Below are 21,297 nucleotides of genomic sequence, written 5' to 3'. Positions count from 1 at the left end.
ACCTGTCTCTGAAATGCTCTTACATATATTAATGTTACAGCAATCTATATGAACTCGATGGGCAACATGCCAAAGGGGGTTGTAATTTTCAAATCCCTCCATATTGTTATTGGAGAGGGGAGGAGGATATCCACTAACAGTGTAATTATGTGGCAATTCCAGGGAAATTGATTATTATTAGCTTTTTATGATCACACTAACAAAGTCAATGATCCAAGATGAAATAGCAAAAATTAGTGCTTGAACAATATTCGGCAACAAGATTATCACCAGGTGAGAGTGGATGTATCTGAAAGCAGGTAATTCCTGAAACAGAAATGGCCATCTCCCACCAATTACAACGATGGATGTGCTCTATTAAAGCCTGATCCCCTTTAATGGGCGACTCCCAGGAGGAGAGGCCATGTTAAGTATGCAATGACACATACAGTATCAAGAAGTGGGTGGGTGTTTATTCTAAATACCCACATCGCTGGGGTATTTGCACCTTTAACCAACAGAGAGAATTACAGGTAGTGAATACAGAACATCTTCTTCAAGTTGGTTATTGCTTTAACAAAATCTTTTGTCACTTTTTCTAACATCCATCTTCAGTCCCTGCAAAACACAGCATGGAGACTGGATACCTGCATAGTCAGAACTATAATTTGCCAGCCACGTCTTCCCCTTTGAGGCTCCATGGTTTTATAAACAACATCTAAAAACACTTCTCTGTGACGCGAGAAGGCTCTTCTAAAAGGAGAGCAAGTTGCTGCAATACAATAGCGTAATACTTTTGAAGGTCATAATAATAAAGTAGGGGAAAGAGAATAATGATTATTGCTCTTTCTTGTAATTAGTTTGCTTTCCGATATCCCACACTGTAACTAGAACATTATTCAAGAACACCCATCACAGTGCTTAACAAGATTTAATGTACATTTATTCTTAACATGTGGAACATATAAAGATTTTATACTGAATAAATGAAATTCATTAAGCCAGAGGAAAAGGAGGAATTTACATCAAGTTTTTTTTCTTTTTTTTAACTACATTATCTTGAAATACAAATGCAGATTCTTGTCACTGAAAAATCTTTGAAGTTGTGTTTCTTCCTTTTTTTTTTTCCTGTATATATTTCTTTTTGTCTGTAGACTGGTAACCATTTTCTTAAATCAATCCATAACGTAACCATTTCCACACCTTGATTTATAAAGCAAATTGTGATCGGCTGCTCTCCCGAAATAGAGCATGACTTTATACATACAGAAACTTGTACATTACCCTCAGTTGTTGGTTTTCAGTGTTGGGTTTTTTCTTTTTTCTTTTTTTTTTTTATTATTTTTTGGAGATATGGCCCAAATGAAAGAAAAAATAATTCTACTATCACTTTGTAGATACCACATCATGAAAAAGAAACTAAAAACTTTGTACTAAAAAAAAAAAAAAATGAGGGTATGTTTAATGTACAACTTCTATATACATCACGGCCCTTAGGCAATAAAAAAATATTTAAAAAAATGATTAAAGGAATCGTGAAGAACTGTCATTGTGGAAGGTCAAAGAAAACAGATGTAGACAAGACAGTTCTGGTGAGGAAGCAATTGATGTTTGTCATCAGGTTTTGTTTACAAATCTTTTAACTTGACTTTTTTTGTTTTGTTTTGCTCCTAGCCTAATGTAACCATTTCTCCTGAGGAGAAACCAGTATCGTTTTGTATTTTGACTACTGACTGACACCCTCCTTGATCCCCTACACCTACATCACTAGAATCTTCTATTGCACAGAGCTTTGGGTGATGGTATACAAGTTTTTTTTTTATTTTTTCCTTATTTGAAAAAATAAAACACACAGGAACTTGGTATGTTGGTTATTTTTCACCTTTTTGTTTCAAAGTGGTGAGATTTTTTTTTCCATCATACAATGGTTTGCCATAACATTTTTTTTAAAAAGTCACTAGTTCGCTTCCCAAAAAAATATGCAATACAAACATGGAAAAGAACATTGAAAAGGATAATCTATGGAAAAAAAAAAAAGTGTGACCTTTGAATGTACTAGACAGCAACTTTGGTTAAAAAAAAATAAAATAAAAAGATGTACTTATACACATAGACAGCAAATATTAATTTCATAACTGTTCAAATTAATAATTTCTTTAATTCCCAATTGGTAAATAGTGAATGGGGCAGAGGAGCAAAGATTCTTTTTTTTTTTTTCCTTCTTCCTACGTTGGATAAACAAGAACAGAAAACAGCCAGTTATATGTGACCCTCTAATCTCCACTCACACATGCTTGGCTTCTCACTTATGTCATAACTGCCCAATCTGAAAAAGTACATCACAGATGACGGATGCAACCAGAGAGTTCAGGACAGCAGATATTGAGATATCCAGCAAACGACCCTCGTGCAAAAGGAACTCTGAGCGGTTCTCGTCCACTCTAGCCATGGCCAGCAAGGCCTTGGCTGCCCTGCACATCATGTCTACGCTAGGCGGCTCCAGAGGTGGAGGCTGCATGTGCATGAGGTTATGCTGGCTCTGCTGGTACTGGGCCATAGTGACCCCATCCTCCAGGAAGCTTATCAAGTTTCCGATGCTTCCCTTCTGCACAGCTATTGCCCTTGCTGCTAATGTGTCCCCCTGGGCAAGGTTCGATAAGAGCGCCATGGACATTTCTCGGCAGACCGGGTTTTTGCGGTCCCCAACGTACCTAACTAAAGTAGCGTAGAGTTTCTCCTGACGACTGAAGGGGGGGGTGGCCAAGATAAGGTCCACATTATTGTCCTGGATACTGAGCTTACACAGGGTCTCCAGCACAAGTCTCTGAGGCGAAAGAACTGAGTTGGGCCCCACGGTTGGAAAAGGATCCTGTGCCTCTGCAGACGGGCACACCATCCAGTGCAGCAAGCCATCCAAAATTGGCAAACAGATGCTTTCTGTGTAAGCAGACAAGTCTAGCTGCCCAGAAATGTTGGCTAATGTGACCAATGTATTATCCCTCAAGACCTCGAGGCAGTCCCACCACCACTCATCCTTGCTGCAGGCCACCCCTTTGTCCTCCTCTTCCTCTTTCTCGTAAGTCTGCGGCGCTCGCTTTCTTTCTGGATGCTCATGGTGAAGAAGGATCAACTTTCCCAGGATCAGCACCAAGCCTGGATGTTTGGACATTTCGGTGTCATTGCCAGGCACAAAAGACAAGCTACGGACGATATTTGACACACAGATGCAGCGTTTGGCCAAGGAGTCTTGCCAGTGAGTTATGGTGCATAGAGGAGTCTCATCCCGGCTCCTTGGCTCATCCTCTAGCAGTTTAATATTCCGGTGGCTTTTGGCTTGATGGATCCCAAAGGGAAATTTACTGCTCTCTGTTTGGGAACCAGAGTTTGAGTCTTCAGGCAATGCTCCTGGCCGAGCTGAGAGGACATCATCAATGGTTGCTGTTATACTTTTTTCTTGCTGTTCCTCTGATTCACCTTTCCCCTCGAGGTCCTTCTTTTTGCTTGGAGAGTTCAAGGGAGGAGGGGCTTTCCTGCGCGGAGGAATCTCCATCTTGCTTTCAAAGTGAGTCTGGATATGCTCAGTTGTGTCACCACCACCAAGCTGCCAGTGGAGGAGTCCACTATCAAATTCCTGAACACGTCCAAGTTTGTCAGATCGGTCAACAACGAAGAGATTATTTTTCTTAACAATCTTTATTGGCAGCTTGTCAAATTTACTGGCTTGTTTTGGCCTCTCACTTGGATCAGCAATGGCACCAGGAGTGGAAAAAACAATGCTCTTTTCTTCTCCTTCTACCTTTTCATCCTCCCCCTCCTCCTCCTCTTCATCAAAATAGTCAATACATTCGTCGTTCTCCTCTTTTCCAGTATCCTCTGCCAAGGACTGGCTATCATCTTTCTTGGCTGCTTTGTGATCAAGTGCTTTGTGGCCTGGATCTCCCACTTCATATTCCATAAGGATTCCAAAAATGTCAATCAGGCATTTTCTAAAATATTCTACTAAAAGCTCAAGAAATCCAGACAACTGAGGGGAGAAGAAAGAACATAAAAATCAGATAAATATTTTTGTCTGCACAGAATTTTACTAGGCATAAATCTTTGAATATTTCCCTCCTCCTGCTGTGGACTTGTGGCTAGGTCCTGCACGGCAGAAGTTAATCAAATGAAGTTCTTCTAGCGTCTCTCCAAACGGTATGTAATGTTCAACTATCTCAGCTCCACTTGCAACTGTAACAGCTATGAGAAATACCAAACTTTATTCATATGCCTCCTTTAAGCTAGTAGACATCTAGCCTGGCTGTTCTGTCCCCTTGGAAGTGTCTACTATTCTTCACTTTTTGTACAGAGTACTGAAGTTTCTAACTTGCTTAGTGTTTCTGTACTTTTATTCGATGCCTAAAGTTTACAATTCTTCCTCTCCTCCTTTGTGTCTCAGTCTCTAAAACCAACCGTCCTGCAGGAATCTGCAGTTCAGTGTCTAGGTACTGACGTGCTAGGTTAATATCCCATCTCTGTTGGAATAGTTCCATTTTTGCCTGGCAGTATTTAAAAATTGTTATTGGAGCCTGGTGCTGTAAGTCACCCTTCAGAAACAGTTTTCATTTAGGTTTAATCCTCTTAATTACCTTGTAATCACTTTCTTATGGAAAGGCAGTAGTTGGACTTGGTATTAATTTATCCTCAGTGGCTTTATTATTAAAAATTCTTTGCTCTTACGATGTATCCAGCCTGATTGTCTGGCTTTTAATGTTTTTTTTTAATCATGGGCTAATAGGTGTTCAGCAAAGTGTATAATTTTGTCCATTCTCTAGTCTCTTACGATTGCCAAACCCTCGAAGAATTAAGAACAAAACGATGCTTATGAACTGCAGGAATTATCAGTCATCATACAGAATCCTGACTGCCATTGGAAATAGAGTCCAAGGCAAAAGTAACAAAAATATCTATTTAAAATGGTATTTTTATATTTTTTATATATATATATATATGTATGTATGTATGTGTATATCTCTCCTGGTATTCTGTGCAACTTGCACAGGGTGCATTAATCCAGTTTCTAATAGAATTCAGAGGAGATTCACCTCACTTAACTTCAAACACCCACAACAGTTACACACCTAACCTAATTGTCTAGATTCCTTTTATAACCAATGGTCTTTTCAGGCCATTTCTAGGGTATGATTCATCTGACCTATTTTAGATCTACTTCAAGATGAGATGAATCATGCTATAGATATCCCTAGTTCTAAAGTTAGGTAGGATGAAATATACCATTTGTGTCTGTATTTTTTTAAAAAAAGGTCATTATATTTAAAAAATGATGAGTTACACTATTAGTAACCAAGGGATGAATGGAGCAGAGAAACTGAATATTTAATTTGTGCAAATTTTAGATGATGTGCATTATCAGCATGCCATCAATTACTACCACCTAACAGGCCAATGGTTAGAGCAGGGCTGAAAAACACGGGGAGGTAGGGAGGCACCAGCACACGCTGTTAACTCCTGTGTTACTTGCATCCTGTGGACCGACAGGGGATTTTAGCCTTTAAATAGCCAATCTGGTATTTCTATGCAAACTTATTTACTGGAAGAAGAAACCAAACAGAAAATAAGCAATTAAAAAAATCCCACAGCCTAGTATGGAACTACTGAATAAGACAAGTAGTCACCAAAAGACAGCCTCAAATCAATTTAATATCGCTTTGCAAAGCCTTTTATGGAAACACAAGTTAAGCAAGATTACTAATATATTGCTGTTTTCTGAGATTGTGCTTATACTGTCATGACTGTGGATTTACACATTAGTCTTCTGTCAGTGCTAAAATTCTTATATTCCTACGTGCTGCTTTCTACAAGAGATGCCCTTCTTTCAGGCTTATTATTTCCCCTACTCAACCTGAAGCTATCTCTTGTTGCTCACCATTACCAATCATAAAAAGGGACGCTTTCCCACCTACCTGAGAGAGGTTGAAAGTAGCGACAGTGCTGTCATCATACAGAAGAATATTAATAGTGTCTAGCGCCCAGGTACTTTCAGCCAAAAGACCAGATTTAAGAGACATCATCACTCTCCAGGCCTCAGGAGTTACTGGAGAAAGAAAGGAGGAGAAGTAAAACAGTATTAGTGAATCCCCAGAGACCATTAACGAGTTCTGAAAGATTAAACTGTTACATTCTGAGGATGCAGAATTTAAATGAAATAGTTTCTGAAACACTGCTTAAGACTCTGGTTTCACCACTTGGTCCTGTTCAGTTTTTCTATAACTGCTCCTTAGCCTTAATACTGGAGAACATCTTAAGAAGGTTGTTCTTCCTGACTTTGCTGAAGCAAAAATAATCGTATAAACTTAGAGAAGTTTGCTAAACCAAATAATTAGTAAATAAAGGTTGAATACTCTGTCAGGAGTGTGGGAACTTGAAGTATGAGAACTTGAATGTATGAAATGTAACAGGAATTCAAGATACGAAGACACTTGGGAAAGAATATGGGGAGAAACAAACATGACAAATAATACGGAATGAATAAATAGGCCATTCAAGGGAGGCAGAGACTATAACTACACAGCAAACCAGCATGAGCTTCCACGGAACAAGAATACAAAAAGCTTTGCTCAGCTAAATGTTGTACTGGTGATTTAACAGACATTCTGAAGGACCTTTCAACACCTATCATTTGGATATCTGAGGCAAGCTCCATTTTTAATGCATTTCTGGCGACCTCAGGTCTCCATATAAAATATTGCCTTCATTTCATGTCAGATTGTCTGGGATGAGTTTTACCTATCATCCTGGCTAATGCATATGTTACTAAATTTTTATTGAAGACAATCGCATTATTGTTACCAAAGTTAACTATTTCTTAAAATAGTTTTACAATGTAAAAGAAAATCAAAATCAGAGTCCCTTTCTTCCAACCAGTTTCAGTATTTGCCTTGTGTTTGATGCTTACCAATATCTTTTGAGGTAATCTTTCGTCTTGGTTTTAAGACTGGTTGGGATGCTTCTACAGAGCCTGGGGGGAAGGTAATTTCTCGCCTAATTGGTGGTGGTTGGGGTGGAGGTCCTGTGACCTGTGACACTGGAACTGTGGGTATAACCTTTTGCATCTTCATGGAAGGTAGGAAAGGAGACTTGCTTGGAGACATACGGTTTTCCAAAGAGCGCTGGAAGGATGCTGGACTTGGAGCTCTAGAGATGTGGTTTGGCATAGAGGGTGGTGTCTGGTAGGATGACTGAGGAGGTCTAGTGATAGGCTGCATGGAGGCTGAGGATGACATATAAGAAGGCTGACGTTGGTTGACATGAGAAGGCCACTGACTCTCGTGGTTTATCCTCTGGTCAGGTACCATCATATCATCAGTGCGATTCATCCCTGGATACGGTGGGGCCTGTGCAGGGCCTCCTGGACCTTGCCTATTCTGGTAAGGGTAAGGCATATCATTTCGTGTTGGCCACATGTTCTGCTGAGGACCTTCACTGGAGGATGATGACTGCATGGGGCCACCAATCATCTGGGGAGGTATTCCATGCTGCTGCATTTGTCCTGGGCCCTGCATCCTTTCCCTGTTATATGGATACGGATACTGTCCCTGCATGGGCCTCCTGTCAGGCCCCGTGTAAGCGTTGCTGTACTGGTTATACATTTCCTGTTGCTGGTTGCCATACTGCATGTTATACATATCCCCTTCGTGGCGTTTGGCTGGAGGCCCATACATGCCATCCATGTGTCGCTTATAGTTCTGAAAAAAAATTTTGGAGAGAAGATGTGTCATTTTTACTCCATACACATATAAATATATTGGCTGAAAGCTCATTTAAAAAGCTAAAGGCACTTAGTTCTGGAGGGACCGTGCTGATTCCAGAGTCAGGCACACAGTGCTACAGTTAGGCTTCATCTAGTGCTTTCTTTTTAAGCCTCTGTTTTGCTGCACTTATAACTTCATCCTAAAAGTAAACTTATCCTTGGGCTAAATTTTCTTATGCTTGCTCTCATTTTTGCCCTTTCCCTTTCCTTTCCTATCTGTCAGATTAAATTCCACTTGTCACTTCAGACATGCATGAAAAAGCAACAGTCCTCACCAACTAAAATATTTTCACTTCTTTTTATGCTTAGTCTACTAAGAAGAAAACTCTTAAAAAAATCAAAGCCACTCAATGAATCTTTTCAAGGGACAAGCACTGAATAAACTCTTAACAAGATACGCTGCAAGCATGCATGTCTGAAACACTGGATCTTACGACAGGGCATAGGCTGCACACAGTGAATTTATTAGCAGGAGGAAACATTCTGCTGCATTTGCTACTCTGTGTAATTCCCAGGAACGTGGTCCTGTTTGGGCAACCATCCCTCTTCCCAACTTATCCTCATCACATTTAATTTACTGTGAGATTATTACAGCAAATTGTCACATCCAGACATTCTGTTCTAGTTTATGCGGGCTCTTACCCTGCTGATCAGTAATGAATTAAGCAATGTAACTAACAGCTGCCACCTATGGTTTATTCCTTCTTTGTTTCTCACCCTCTCAAGTGGGGAATGTTGTGTGAGGTAAGCTGTTTTACCTTGGGGGCAGCTGAGTTGTTTTTAAATCATACAAGCTTGTATGTATTTATGTTGAAGACGGCAGAACAAAAAAAGACACATCGCAGTTTGAGGGGAAGGTGGTGAGGTTTTCAGCGGTCCCTAGTTCCTGTGGGAGTTTGTTCCACAGTTCAAACCGCACTGAGTGCTCTGAAGCAAAAAATGTGAATTAAATGGGTGATTTTTTAATATATGATCTACGGTAAATTCAAAGTTATGGCTCCCTGAGAAACTGTAGCTCAGCTGTAGTGCACAATGTGTACTAATGTACTAGAGCCAAGATCAGATAAAATTCTGTATGTATTCAGTATCGGTCAGTTAAAATAGCTCTGGGATTCATAAACTCATCTTCCAACTTTGGTGCACATAAAATCACAACTACTGTACTGCATTAAAGTATTTTTTTAAAACTTGCTACAGAGCTGCCTGGCTATCTGAGAAATACCTATTTTCAGCCTTATATAAACTGCTTGCCGCAGTAAATTCCACCCTTGGGGCCAATTTATACATTAAGAACTGACTTGGTAGTTGCCACACCTAAAAAGGTGGTGTTTGTTTTGCCAGAGTGACTGAAGTACACACTTGGGAATGAAGCACATGCCTTTCTAAAAGCCGTTCAGCGCTCTTGTATATGTGGTGGCAACGTGCCTAAATGGTAACCAGGCTGAGGACAACGATGCACCTGAACTCCTCCTGTGTAAAGCTTCAGCAGGAGACTGAGGCTGCACAATGCGTCTCTCTCTCCACCGGGGATGTGGAATTCTGTGGAATTGCTGCAAGTATTGAAAAACCTGGCACAAAGTGCTTCATTAGCCCCAGGAGTTCATGCTCCAAGCACCTCCTTCCCATATCATTCCCAGGTCATTCCCAGGACTTCAGGTTGTAGAGGAAGCTTTGAAAGGGACATTTTTCACATTCTTCCTGTATCACTACAGAGTGAGAATTAAGAACCTGAAAATAAGCTAGTGGCAACGTAATCTCTAGCTAAATGAAGATGTGGAATCCTTTAGGAGTGGGAGGGAGAGGCCAAGGCTGAGGCCAGGATCTAAGGCCAAGGCTGAGGCCCTTCATTCTTCACTGCTTTTTTGCATTAAGATATTTTGCATTCAAGACTCATTGTACAAAGCACATAAACAGCACTAAGGACAGGGTCAAATATATTTTTACAGATTCTAGCTGTCTCCTCACTTAAATGAACATGTAGTTAATATACTCCCTGCATATGTCAGCATGGAATATCACAAACTGCTCTCTTACATATATTTGCAATTTCCCCGCTAAATCACCTAGACTGCTAGCATATGCTCATCATAAAGAACAACAAACCAGTTTGTTGATTATGGTGTTTTAGAGATGTTATGAACCAAAGAGACAAGCAAGAAATCCTGTAATTGAAATTTATATACATTTTCAATACACTACAACCTAAGATCTCCTCTTTTAGGTTTCCCCCCAGCCCCAAATTTCCTAGCAAAATTCTAGCCCAAACTGAAAAGGACTATATGAAACTGGCTGAAAACTAGCTTACATTTTAATTTTTGTATTACAAGGAAATGCTTTCTACTGTGGAAGCTAACTTCAATTTTAATTTTTGTATGACTAGAAATTAATTCATAACATGCAGGATGAAACTCTGATCCGGTTGAAGTCAGTGGAGTTTTGCTATTGACTTATAAGATGGGGTTTTGCCCACAAGGTATTAATGATACACCTAACAAAAAGAATTTATTAATTAATACAATTTAGATTTTCAAAGTTATTACACAGTTAGGGATACTGGAATGTACAAATGTTTGAACTATTTTTAACACTAATAATGTTATCTCTCATGTATTTGTACCATCTTAGTACTAGAGGTAACACGTGGGGACTGTGCCATCTGATCTGTATTAAAGAGAGGTATCTCACATGACCCAGCACAGCCTTCTAAGTAATTGAGAGTGCTGCACGTTTTGCTTTGATCCAGTTTTCTGTTGGGCTCACTTGGCTGCATGACATTAAGTTAAGGTCCTTCAACCTGCCAGCCAAGCAGCTTTCCTATTTGTTTCTGGAATTCAGGCTGCTTCACTTCACTAGCCTATGAATTATACCTTCCTAGTCTGCTGGTTATTAACTTGGGACACTCAGCTGATACACATCCAAAGCCACAGAACATCTGTTAAAATTTACACTCTTCCAGTGTAATGAACACATTTTCCTGTAGCTGCCTATACACCGCTTATCCATACGGACTGTCATGTAGAGCAGAACTACAGTGCTCCTCTGTGCCAAAGGACATATATTGTATAAACAAATTTTTGAATGTATACAAGATTTTGGGGTGACATTTTTTAAACAAATGTTACAAATGTTTTCCCCCCTCCTACCTGCTGCTGTGGATACATTCCAGGTTGATGTCCTCCATATGGTGGCTGTCCTGAGGGAGGTCCTTGTCCTGGATACTGCTGCCCATATGGTTCATGCCTAAAATGAAGCATTCAAATCAACACTTAGAGCTGCTGGAATTTCCAAGACACCAGGAAAAGCAAAATGTTCTGACCATCTTGCACCTTGAAGATATTTGCCATTTGGAAACAAGGTGAAGGAACAGTGTGGTATGGTCCTGATCCTGATGTCGTAAGCTCTGCTGGAGCTGGTAGTGGAAGGAAGGAGATAAAGCAGATAGAAGAAAGGAGGAGTAGCAAAGATGCCACAGAGAGGTTTAGAGGTAGCAACCAGGAACGGGAACGGAGTATGGTCAGCAAAGAGGTAAGAAAGGCACCTGCAGCCGCTGGGAACCCATCTTAGGTGGAAAAGTATCTGATGTACAGCTCAAAGGTTGCAAGTCAAAATTCTTGTGTTTTAACAAGTCAGTCTCTAAGCAAGCTACTTTCTGGATTACTTAAGAATACAACCAATAGTGAACTGCTGATTTAAAGTGAAATAATTATTTCAGTCTGATGGTAGTGACAGAAAGTGAGTACACACTTCATTCCAATATGTAACATTTAAATACAACATTACTGAGTAAAAAAGTACTCACAATTTTGCCGTTCATGTAATTTTTAATTAAAGCTACATAATAAAGCATACACATAAGAGGAAGAGTTGCGTTGCACTTGGAAACTTACCTGTGGCCTTTAAGACCTCTGCGGAGCACTACAGTGCAACTGCAATATTTTTAGCACATCTGAATGAAATTTGATGACATGAAGTACTTGGAAACTATTAGGACTGATAGATAATACCGTATTGCAGACTACTATGTCAGTAATTCCTCTCTGTACACCAGCAGTGAGAACATATCTACAATTCGAGTACAATTAGGGAAGTAATATATCAGTGAGAGTCAGAGAAACAGAGGACTAGCAAACCTGACATGTTAAAAGAACTAATGGGACCTAATTTTTCCCAAATCATAGAAAACTCACATTATTTGAGACCTGACCAGAGTGAAAGCAATAGCTGTTCAGTATCTCCTAAAATTATGACACGGATGGAGAGAAATTACCTAATCTGAGTTAAAAGAACAATATAACAGATGGGAATTGCCTGCAGTTGTTCAAGATGGACATGCAATATGATGAAACTGAGCAAGGGTACATGTGTGTTATACCTATGGGAACACTTTCTAAATGTTCCATTTGTTAGCCACAGGATAACCACAAGCCAGGTGAAGTTCTGCAAGCTTCAGAACTGGTGTCAATTAATGCTGCTCTGGAAACCTGGGCCTATAAAATATGTTCAGTTCAATGCTGGCAGGAAGATACGCAAGGTAGGATGTACACTCCTTTTCTAACGTCTCTGATTCTACAGCTACACAAAGTCAACCGATTCACCCAAGCCTCTGCCCCACCGAAAACTGAACCAACGGTAAAAGCCTGAATAAGAACAGACAAAACAGAAGTAACACACCAAGAGGCCACATATTCTGTCTATGTGCTCTCACAGAGGCTGCTAGCACTCGTTACTGCAGATATTACAAACAGAGAAATCAGTGTTCACCCTTGCTGGCCAGGGTAACGATTAGGAGAGTACATGCTTGGGTCACTGTTTGAAGGCACCATGTTGTTTTGACCAGGTGGTCCCATACTGCCTTCAGGACCCAGCCCATGATCTGACCTAAAAAATGACAAAGGAAACCTCATTCTGTAAAAAGCACTTATTCTCTAAAATTGCCAACAAAATAAAACAAAACACACTCCTTAAAGAAAACATTCTCCTGACCTTCCACTGGAACCCTCACTCTCACTGACTCCCCAGCAATGGGACCTATTAAACAACATGATGACACTTGTGTTACTCTACACATCTACTGCTTCAAACTACTGACTGAAAACTACTCCGCCATTAAAAGACCCACACTGCACCACTTTGGCTACCACCAGGAAACAAGAAATGAAGCTAAAGTATGCAGCCTAAACAAAGCAGAAGTAGGAATACAGCCAGAGCTGCAAAATCTACCAGAATACTTGATATAATCCAAACATTCCCAAACCATTCTGCTTGCTATACCAATGCTTAGACATCAGTGATTTTACTGATTTTTTTTTCCAAAGCCTTTCCCAGGATAAACAAGAGGACAAGATTTATTTTGTGTACTTCAGTGAAAGACAAGCTTATGAGGGTCCTGATGGACACACGGCAAGACTGGTCCCCCTACATCTCAGACAACGGACTCCAGACTCTCCAAAGGCAATTCACTAACAGACCACAAACCAGACATATCTAGGCTGTGCATTTTGTTTTTCATGAAATGCCCACCAACAACTCTTAAGATGAAAACATGGCCAGAAGCTAACTCAACTGCTACTTTATGCCACCACAGTCCAGCCCAACCCAGCAGCCAGCTGAAGGCAGCCGTCAAACACACCCATGCGCTGATCTGCTGCAGCCTGAATGACTTCTAAGGTATGACAATTCCTCATTAATGTCTGTGAACAGTTAGACTCGGTCATTACCAGTGGTTTGACTCCCAGTGATTTAGTAAGATGGTGTAGGAAATGTAGGCTGCTCTGTTCTCTGCAAGGTGCAATGGGAAAATGAGAAGGGGAGAGAGAGGATCATTTTCACTAATGGGCTTTGCTTTTTCCTGAAGATTAACTCACCTCCTGTCATAGCCACTTCCGTAAGAGAACTGCTGTCGCTGGCTCATGCTCATGTTGGACATTGCTCCAGATGGACTCTGATTATACATATCTTGTATTCCACTGTTAGGCATTTGTCCAGGGGTCATGAAAGGCTCACTGCTTCCAGGCACTGCAAGAGAAAGGAAAATTAAATATATTATTCTGGGTGTTTGAAGATATCTTTCTATTAAATGATGGATCTTAAAATAATGTTCAGATTCCTAACACTGCCAAGGAGAATTAGCTGGTGTCTGACAAGCTCTCCAGGGTCTGATGGAAAAAAACATGAAGCAGCACCACTACCAAGATGATGGTTGTAATATTAAGGAGCTGCAAGTGAGGAAAGTAATCTCATCCTATGGAACTGAGCTCATCAGCCACCAGGCAGCTTCCTCCCTGTGGTCTTCATAGCTGAAGATGAACTCATGCTCCTTCTTTTCACCCTAAACAATGCTAAATATGAATGCAAACATAAACCTTAGAGAACAGATGAAAGCAAATCTCATAGTTTGGATTACAAAGGTACCAGAATCAGGCTCTTCTTTCTCCCAAAAGCCCTCATACTCACATGTCTACCATAATTCAGTTACAGAAAGGACACTGTGTCCTAATGTAGCCTGTTGAGCAGGATGGGCATATTCTGTGGGTCCAACAAAAGGCACGTTGACCGTTATTAAGGATTTAAATCCCCAAGCAAACAGAGAAAGAGACTCTGTCCTTTAGTCCCTCACAATAGATACTGAACAGAGACATTTCTGTTTCAACAGGATAAATGTGAAATGTATGACAAAATGCAATAAACCCACTTAACATGGATATAAAACCTGAAGTGAATCTAAGGCAGAGAGGGTTTTCCCTTCCTTCAACTGTGTTATGCTAGTGTCCACAGTCCAGGCCAAAGGATTTAAAGGGAAGGTTTAAAAAAAATCACATCAGATTAACTATTTTGAAGCATCTCCCCACTTCATCACATAACTTTCTTCCCCTGATTTCTGGACCTCTTCTTCCCATTCCTCCCTTTTACTCCCTTTCAGTTTCCGCTTTCTTTATTTCATCTCCTCTCTCTGCTCTTCTCTTTGCAGCCATTATGCAACGCATGCAAGATTGATTAATTTTGAGCACATTTTACAATATCCACAAAATCATATGTAAGTTAAGTGTCCAAAAGGACAAGAATCAGGTTTGACATCAATTTTATTTTTTGCTTTCTAAAAATAAAAAAACTTTGAGTGTGTTTATCACCTTTTGTCAGGGGCTGCCCAAGTGAAAAAAAAAAAAAGCTTTCCTGTTCTGAAAAATATGTAAACTGAGATAGAGAGCATTAGGAGACTTGCTCAGTTCTGCAAAGTCAATTCCCAGTTTGGCCCTACTACAACCAGGCTTGTTGCTTCACGTCACATTCTAACACTGAAGTCCAGCATCTGACTTGCAGAGCAGCTAACCACCTTCAAGAAATATACAGCTATGCATAAATCTAACCCCATGGATTTATGCCATTTCCTGATATGTATTCCTACAAGCATTTTTAGGATTCTTTTAAGTCTAAGATAAACAGTGTGACTCTGAGAAGGGAAAATCTACCAGACCAGAATGAAACACAATTGCACTGCACCTCTCCTTTTGCTACAAGGATACAATTTGATCAATGGCAAAATCAGGAAAGTGAAAAAGCTCATTCTGACAACTAGAACATTTTGATTACATAGAAGTAGGCCAGAACACTTAAGCTCCCACAAAGAAAATACCTTTTCTCATTCCACCGAAAGGATCTTTATTCGGCTCATATGGCATCCTTCCCATCATATCTGGCATGTTTATTCCCTGCTGGTATGGTGCATTTGGCGTCATGGAGTTTCGCTTCGGGAACGCTGAATCACTTACATCAGAAAAGGGATCGTGCACACTAACTGCACTGTTTCTAGCAGATGAGAAAAAGGAGGCATTAACATTGTCATGTATTCGTAAGAACTGTGAAAACAGACTGGACTGTAACACACCTAGCCCATGATGCTGTGGCAGTGATCAGCGCAGGATACATCTGAGAAGAGGCAAAAAATTTTCACCATGGACAACCATTAAAAAAATCTCCCCATGTCTTCCCCTACCTTATCTGGCTACTTACCTTAAAGATGAGAAGTTTTAATCCAATTCAACTGTGCGTGTTCCTATTACTCATATAAAAGCCTAAACCTTTCTGAAATTTCACTAAGCTGTTTGCCTCACTACCCCAAGGCAGTGAGAACTACAGATTAATTATATGCTCAGTCAAAACAGTATTGCTTTTTATCACTTTTGTATTTATTACCTTTCAAATCTACCAAGCACTCCATTGCTCCCCTACTAGAGGAAAGACTAAACAGCAACACTTGATTTACCTCCCAAATACCATTTACTGTTAAGGAGAGGCACTAACCTTTATGGTTGCAGTCGGCTTTATTCTAAAGCCCTTAAAAATTTGGCTTGAAAAATGGCATTTCCCTGATAACTATCAGATGTATTCTTAGTGCAAAAGAAAATTTTTTACACAGTGGAAGAAAAGTCAATCTGAATTACATATGACTAAAAAAGGTTTTGTTAGCCTTTCTGCAGTACTACAGATGAAGAAAAAAAGAACTGAAGTATGTTAAGTTTGGGGTGACTCTGTACATGGTTCAGATCTCAGTTCTGTTCCTGCTGAAGTCAGCAAGAACTTTTTTTGGTGGACTTCGGTGGGCTAAGGATCCTTAACAAACGGTGGGAAGGCTCCACTTCAGATTAAGCTGGTCTGTGTGACTTACAGGACATAGAACTGAAAAGGATCTCTTAGTCCATCCGCTGACCCCTCTGCTATCTCACTTAACCACTGCTATTATATATGCTTTTCACAATTTGAATTTAAGTAACACCTTAAAACCACAGATTTTTACTCAACTGTATTTACTAGAAGAGCACTCTAGATCCATACTTTTCTAGTACTTCAAAACAACCTAAGCAAAGCCGAACAAGCTCCTCTGTCTCTGTGTTTCCTCATCATCTTACAAATATTTCTCTAGAATCCATTTCAGTTTTAACTCCTCCTTCCTAAGCATGAATGTCTGGACTTGTATACCTGAGGAGGACAGGGTAAGCAAGGAAAGGAAGGCTGTGGTTTTAAGTTGGTGCTACTGGGGTTTCACCTCCCTTCCCACTCTTCACATATTCATATGCCCCACTTTGCACTGTTGCCTGTCTGGTCCTTCTCTGGTGTTCGGAAAGCTAATGCAGCTCCTACTCCTCCCCGCCTTTCCCTTTTTCCCCTCAAAAAGAAATAATTTTCTGCCACTTTTAAGGGTCTGACTGGTTCAGCACAGACTCAGATGAGTGCCTGAGTAGTTGGGAAAGGGAAAGACTAGCTCAAACTGTTGTAGAACTACAGCCCAACAGAAAATGAAGCAAAGCCCTTTTCATACCTGCCACCCTGCATAGGTGTCATCTGTCCATGAGGTGTTGATGCTGGTGTTGGGGGCTTCAAATCGCCTGGCACTTCTGTCATGGAATTACTACCAGTAGACTGTGGAGTCTGTGGACCTTGCAAGGAACCAGAATTAGCTGGGGAATTAAAGAAACAGGAAGTATTAAAAGGTAGCAGCCAAATTCCTGTGGAAATAATAATCAACAAGGAGAGAAACTGGTTCTTTCCCCCGTAAGTCTGCTTATACCATGCATCTCAGTACTTTATAATTTCCCCTAAATTCTCTGAGATCAGGATATGACGTGCAGTAAGAGCCATCATCTTTTCAAGAAACACGAATTTAATCTGCTGCCTGAAGCAACATTAACAGAAATCACCTAGATGAAGGATCATTTATATCAGAGGTCAGAGATACAAAGTTAATTGTCTGTAGTTTACAACAGAGTAAATGAAGGTTGTTATTTGGCACAGCTTCTTCACATAATCACTATCACAACACCTATGTTTAAAAGGCAAATTTCAGCCAGAAGCTTCTCCTCACAAATTTAAACTGCTATATTAATATAAATTCATCATTCCATTTATCACTAAAAGGCAGACATTTCCATGGTGAAACACAGCAAATTATTAGTGCCACACTGCAACCTTACAGCATCTTTGAGACAGCACAGCAAAAGATTGTATTTAAGAAATGCAAATGGCAATCTGGGATAAGAAGAAAGTGATCGCTGAAAGTAGAATACAAACAGGAGGCTATAGCTAACACTCTGAATAGAACTGTAAAAATAGCAACGGACATCCCAACAAAATGTAGTTAGTGTCATTGTAGAACATATGTAACAATGCCAGGTCAATTCTGCAAAGCATCTATTTCATCTCCAAAAAATTCTGTGTTGAGATCTCAGAATGTAACAGGTACCTGCACCGCTGTGCTCCTTAACCCTGGTAAACAGCTATGTTCCTGATGTGACAATGAGCATTGAAAAGTGCGCAATGTTCGGTTCCAATGAGACTGAGCCCTAAGAAGGGCATTAAATTAAATTGTATAAGCTAATGATAAAATCCATCCAGACTAGTCTTTTTAAGTAGACACTGAAGTTACTTTTTTCATATGATTACTGAAGAGAAAGCCCCTCCCAGCCCTGAAGATCTGACATAGTAGTTTTCTTATTTAGAAGGTGGTAAGTGGGAATTAGTAATAAAATGTCTGAGCCTTGGATCTGATTGGCTTTGCAGCAGGAATTCTACCCAAGAAGAACTTGTAGGATTCAAATCTTTAGATGCAATTAGGAAAAAAAATTACCAACAAAAAAAATTCACAAATCTAATAGACTCAGCAAGACATGGCTTTGGCTCGAGAGGTCCTTCTTTTTTATGAAGTGTCATGTAAGCATTTTATAGTGCCTGACTATCTACATTCAACAACCTATTAAGAAAACTTCATAAATTACTTTTAGAGGGAAAATTGGAACAAGTAGTATGGGCTTTTCTTCCATATGTGAAAGACAGAGTAGTTTATAATTGACTCAGAATCCTAGAACACTTATCATCTTGACAGGCAGAGCTTGTTTTTAACCAAGGAACACCTTTTTTATATGTGTTTCATTTATATCTGTAACACATGTTCCACTATCTGGAAATCAGTCTCAGCAGCAAGTGCATATGTAACATCCACAGTGTGTAGACCACATCGTTCTTGTCCTCAGCTTTCTGAGGCGTGTTTGGATTATGCTCACATAGTAATGAGGTTCAAAAACAGTTCCAGAAAAGCTCTCTGATTGTGTTAATACAACAACATTTGCAACAACTAATGCTACACTTCATTAAAGGCTTTTGTGTTATAATAAAACAAATCCATATGATAATAAAGAAAATCATCATGTTCACATTAAAATGAGCCCTTTGTATATATGACCCCTGAGTGAGCCCGGATCCTTCTCCTGCCCTTGAGCTTTAAACACAATTCTAGATTACTTCTAAAAAGCTTGAAAGCATTTCTGAGTTAAGCCACACATTGTCACATGCCATCATGTTATATTAAAACCATGTAAGTAAACATCTTAGTGCACCCATATACTTACTGTAAAATATGATACTTCCTAACCCTCCATATTTCTCTTATGGCAGGCTATTAAGCAGCAATGAACCAACTAAATTCTTCCCTATCCTACCTAAGTAAGAACTTAATTGATATCTAAAGTAAAACTAAAGAAAACAAGTAAAATATTCTTTTTTTTCAGAATTTATGGGCTGCATGAATATAGAGTCTTTATTATGAATAACAATGTGTTTTATAATGTGTCTCCTTTTCCACACACAGCCACCAGTGGTCCCTTCATTGTCTGAAGAAGAGACTTGGTGGTAATGGTGGGAATGTGCCTGTGACAGGGAAAGTACTCTTGCTGTTCCAGTGTTAATCCTGATTTGGTCAAATACATTTGTGAAAAATACCTGTTTAACATAGAGATTATTAACTTGCTGTACATTCACTGCTTGGTTTTCTGAAGATCCTGTTTGTACTTATTTCAGGCTAGGAGTGAGTAGGACTCCCACTGTGATTCAGCTTCTGGGTGGATCTGGGCAGTCCTGAACATGGAGCTGAGCAGGAGAAGCTACAGCCAGGAAACCACCCCAAACAAGCTCTCATGGTTACAACTGGAGGTTGGCAAGCAAAGGCAGGGTAATAGGGTTTCTGACCACCAACAGAAAAGGAGAACAGAAGGAGGCTGACAAGGGGACAAGGAGAACAGGAGAAGGAAAGGAGATACAGATGCTAAGATCAAATTAGAATTTGAGAAGTCTGAAGTGCTATGGACACAGCACCACACAACAGGGAACACCAAGAAAGCCCAGAAAATACATCTAATGAGAGTTAAAGTACCGGGAAAGGACCATAAGTGGCTGGATAAAGAGGCAAAGAGTTAAACACGGGGAAGAGTCCAATACTGGGCATATGAGCAAACTGAAATTTTGCACATGAGGTTCTTAGATGTGTGTTTCTTTTCTCAGAGAGTCTGTTTAGAGATGCTGTTTTCCAGCTGTGCAGGACAGGTAAGGCAAAAGATGAGATCACACAAAAAGCTATACATGGTTGGACGGGGCTCTGAGCAACCTGATCTGGTTGGAGATGTCCCTGCTCCTTGCAGGGAGGTTGGACTAGATGGCTTTTACAGGTACCTTCCAACCCTAATGATTCTATGATTCTATGACTCTCTGGCAAACTTAGAAAACTGGCACTCAGAATCAGAAAATGCTCATGTTCTAATTTTTTGGTAGCCCAGTTCCTCTTCTGTAGAATGGGAATCACACTACTTTCCCTCTCAGATGAGTATTGCAAAAGCTGATTAATGCTTTTTAAAGCCTTCAAATACAGTTGTAGTGAAGATGAGAAAAAACCAAGGCATAGATTTATAACTCTCCGTTTGAGTCTGGTTGAAAACTGTGGCACAAGTAAGGGCTGTCTACTGAGAAGTGAGGAAAACAGAAAATACTGAATAGCTCCTCATTCACTGAGCACGGTTTATTTTGTGCACTGAACGACACAGACATTTTACAGAAAAAAAATTCAATGTGCCTGTGTAATTAAGAGTGTATTGAACTGTATATGCACAAGGAAACATAATTAAGGTTGCAAAGATTATATCTCACTTTTGGCATTTCCTAACGTTTGAGCACTTGACTTTGCATCAAAGTAATATAGTTCAAACAGGCTTTGAATATCGCCTGTGCACACAGGTGCCTGCATACGCACATGTTAATGCAAACTAGCTACATTCTTTTACACATACAAATATTGCTATTAGCAATGTTTTCTAGTTAAAGAATATGAAAACAACCCTCTTCTCTTTCAGAAAGTGCCACACTCCTTTTTCATGTTTTACCTTAAATTCTACATTTGCTAAGCTGCTCTGTGAAATTTTTACATCTATCCTGGCAGGGTTTTTATTATGGCAGATGTTTAATTTTGATTGTGGACATCCTGAAATAGAAACAGTATCTTTCAAAGTGCTTCACATAAGCTTCAGTACTAAGTAAAGAACTAAGAAGGAAGACAAACAACAATGTTCTTTCAGAATAGGTAAGCTCTGCTTACATGATGCTGCAGCTAACTTGGGGATGTCCAGGAAAAAACCTGTGTGTACACAGCTACTGAATTCTTCATCTCACATCCACATCTAAGCCACACTTGTCTTTCA

At 39.8% G+C, this 21,297-nt stretch overlaps 1 protein-coding gene across 6 annotated transcripts in view; it reads right to left on the bottom strand.

Moving 5' to 3' along the window:
* Window positions 1–432: 432 nt before the first annotated feature.
* Window positions 433–21,297, bottom strand: part of ARID1B (AT-rich interaction domain 1B) — a 330,573-nt gene continuing 309,708 nt past the window's right edge. For all 6 annotated transcript variants that reach the window (XM_086745996.1, XM_086745995.1, XM_086745997.1 and 3 more), the window contains 7 exons: window positions 17,100–17,238; window positions 15,417–15,589; window positions 13,651–13,801; window positions 10,930–11,026; window positions 6,932–7,721; window positions 5,940–6,070; window positions 433–4,003 (listed from right to left, as the gene is read on the bottom strand). In XM_086745996.1, the coding sequence (XP_086602122.1) occupies window positions 2,291–4,003; window positions 5,940–6,070; window positions 6,932–7,721; window positions 10,930–11,026; window positions 13,651–13,801; window positions 15,417–15,589; window positions 17,100–17,238 (3,194 nt within the window). In that variant the 3' untranslated portion in view covers window positions 433–2,290. The remainder of the gene's footprint in view (window positions 4,004–5,939; window positions 6,071–6,931; window positions 7,722–10,929; window positions 11,027–13,650; window positions 13,802–15,416; window positions 15,590–17,099; window positions 17,239–21,297) is intronic.

Source organism: Chlamydotis macqueenii, chromosome 3, assembly GCF_036417535.1.
Source record: "Chlamydotis macqueenii isolate bChlMac1 chromosome 3, bChlMac1.mat, whole genome shotgun sequence".
In the NCBI taxonomy this organism is placed as follows: Eukaryota; Metazoa; Chordata; class Aves; order Otidiformes; family Otididae; genus Chlamydotis; species Chlamydotis macqueenii.
This window is presented reverse-complemented; position numbering and strand designations above follow the sequence as displayed.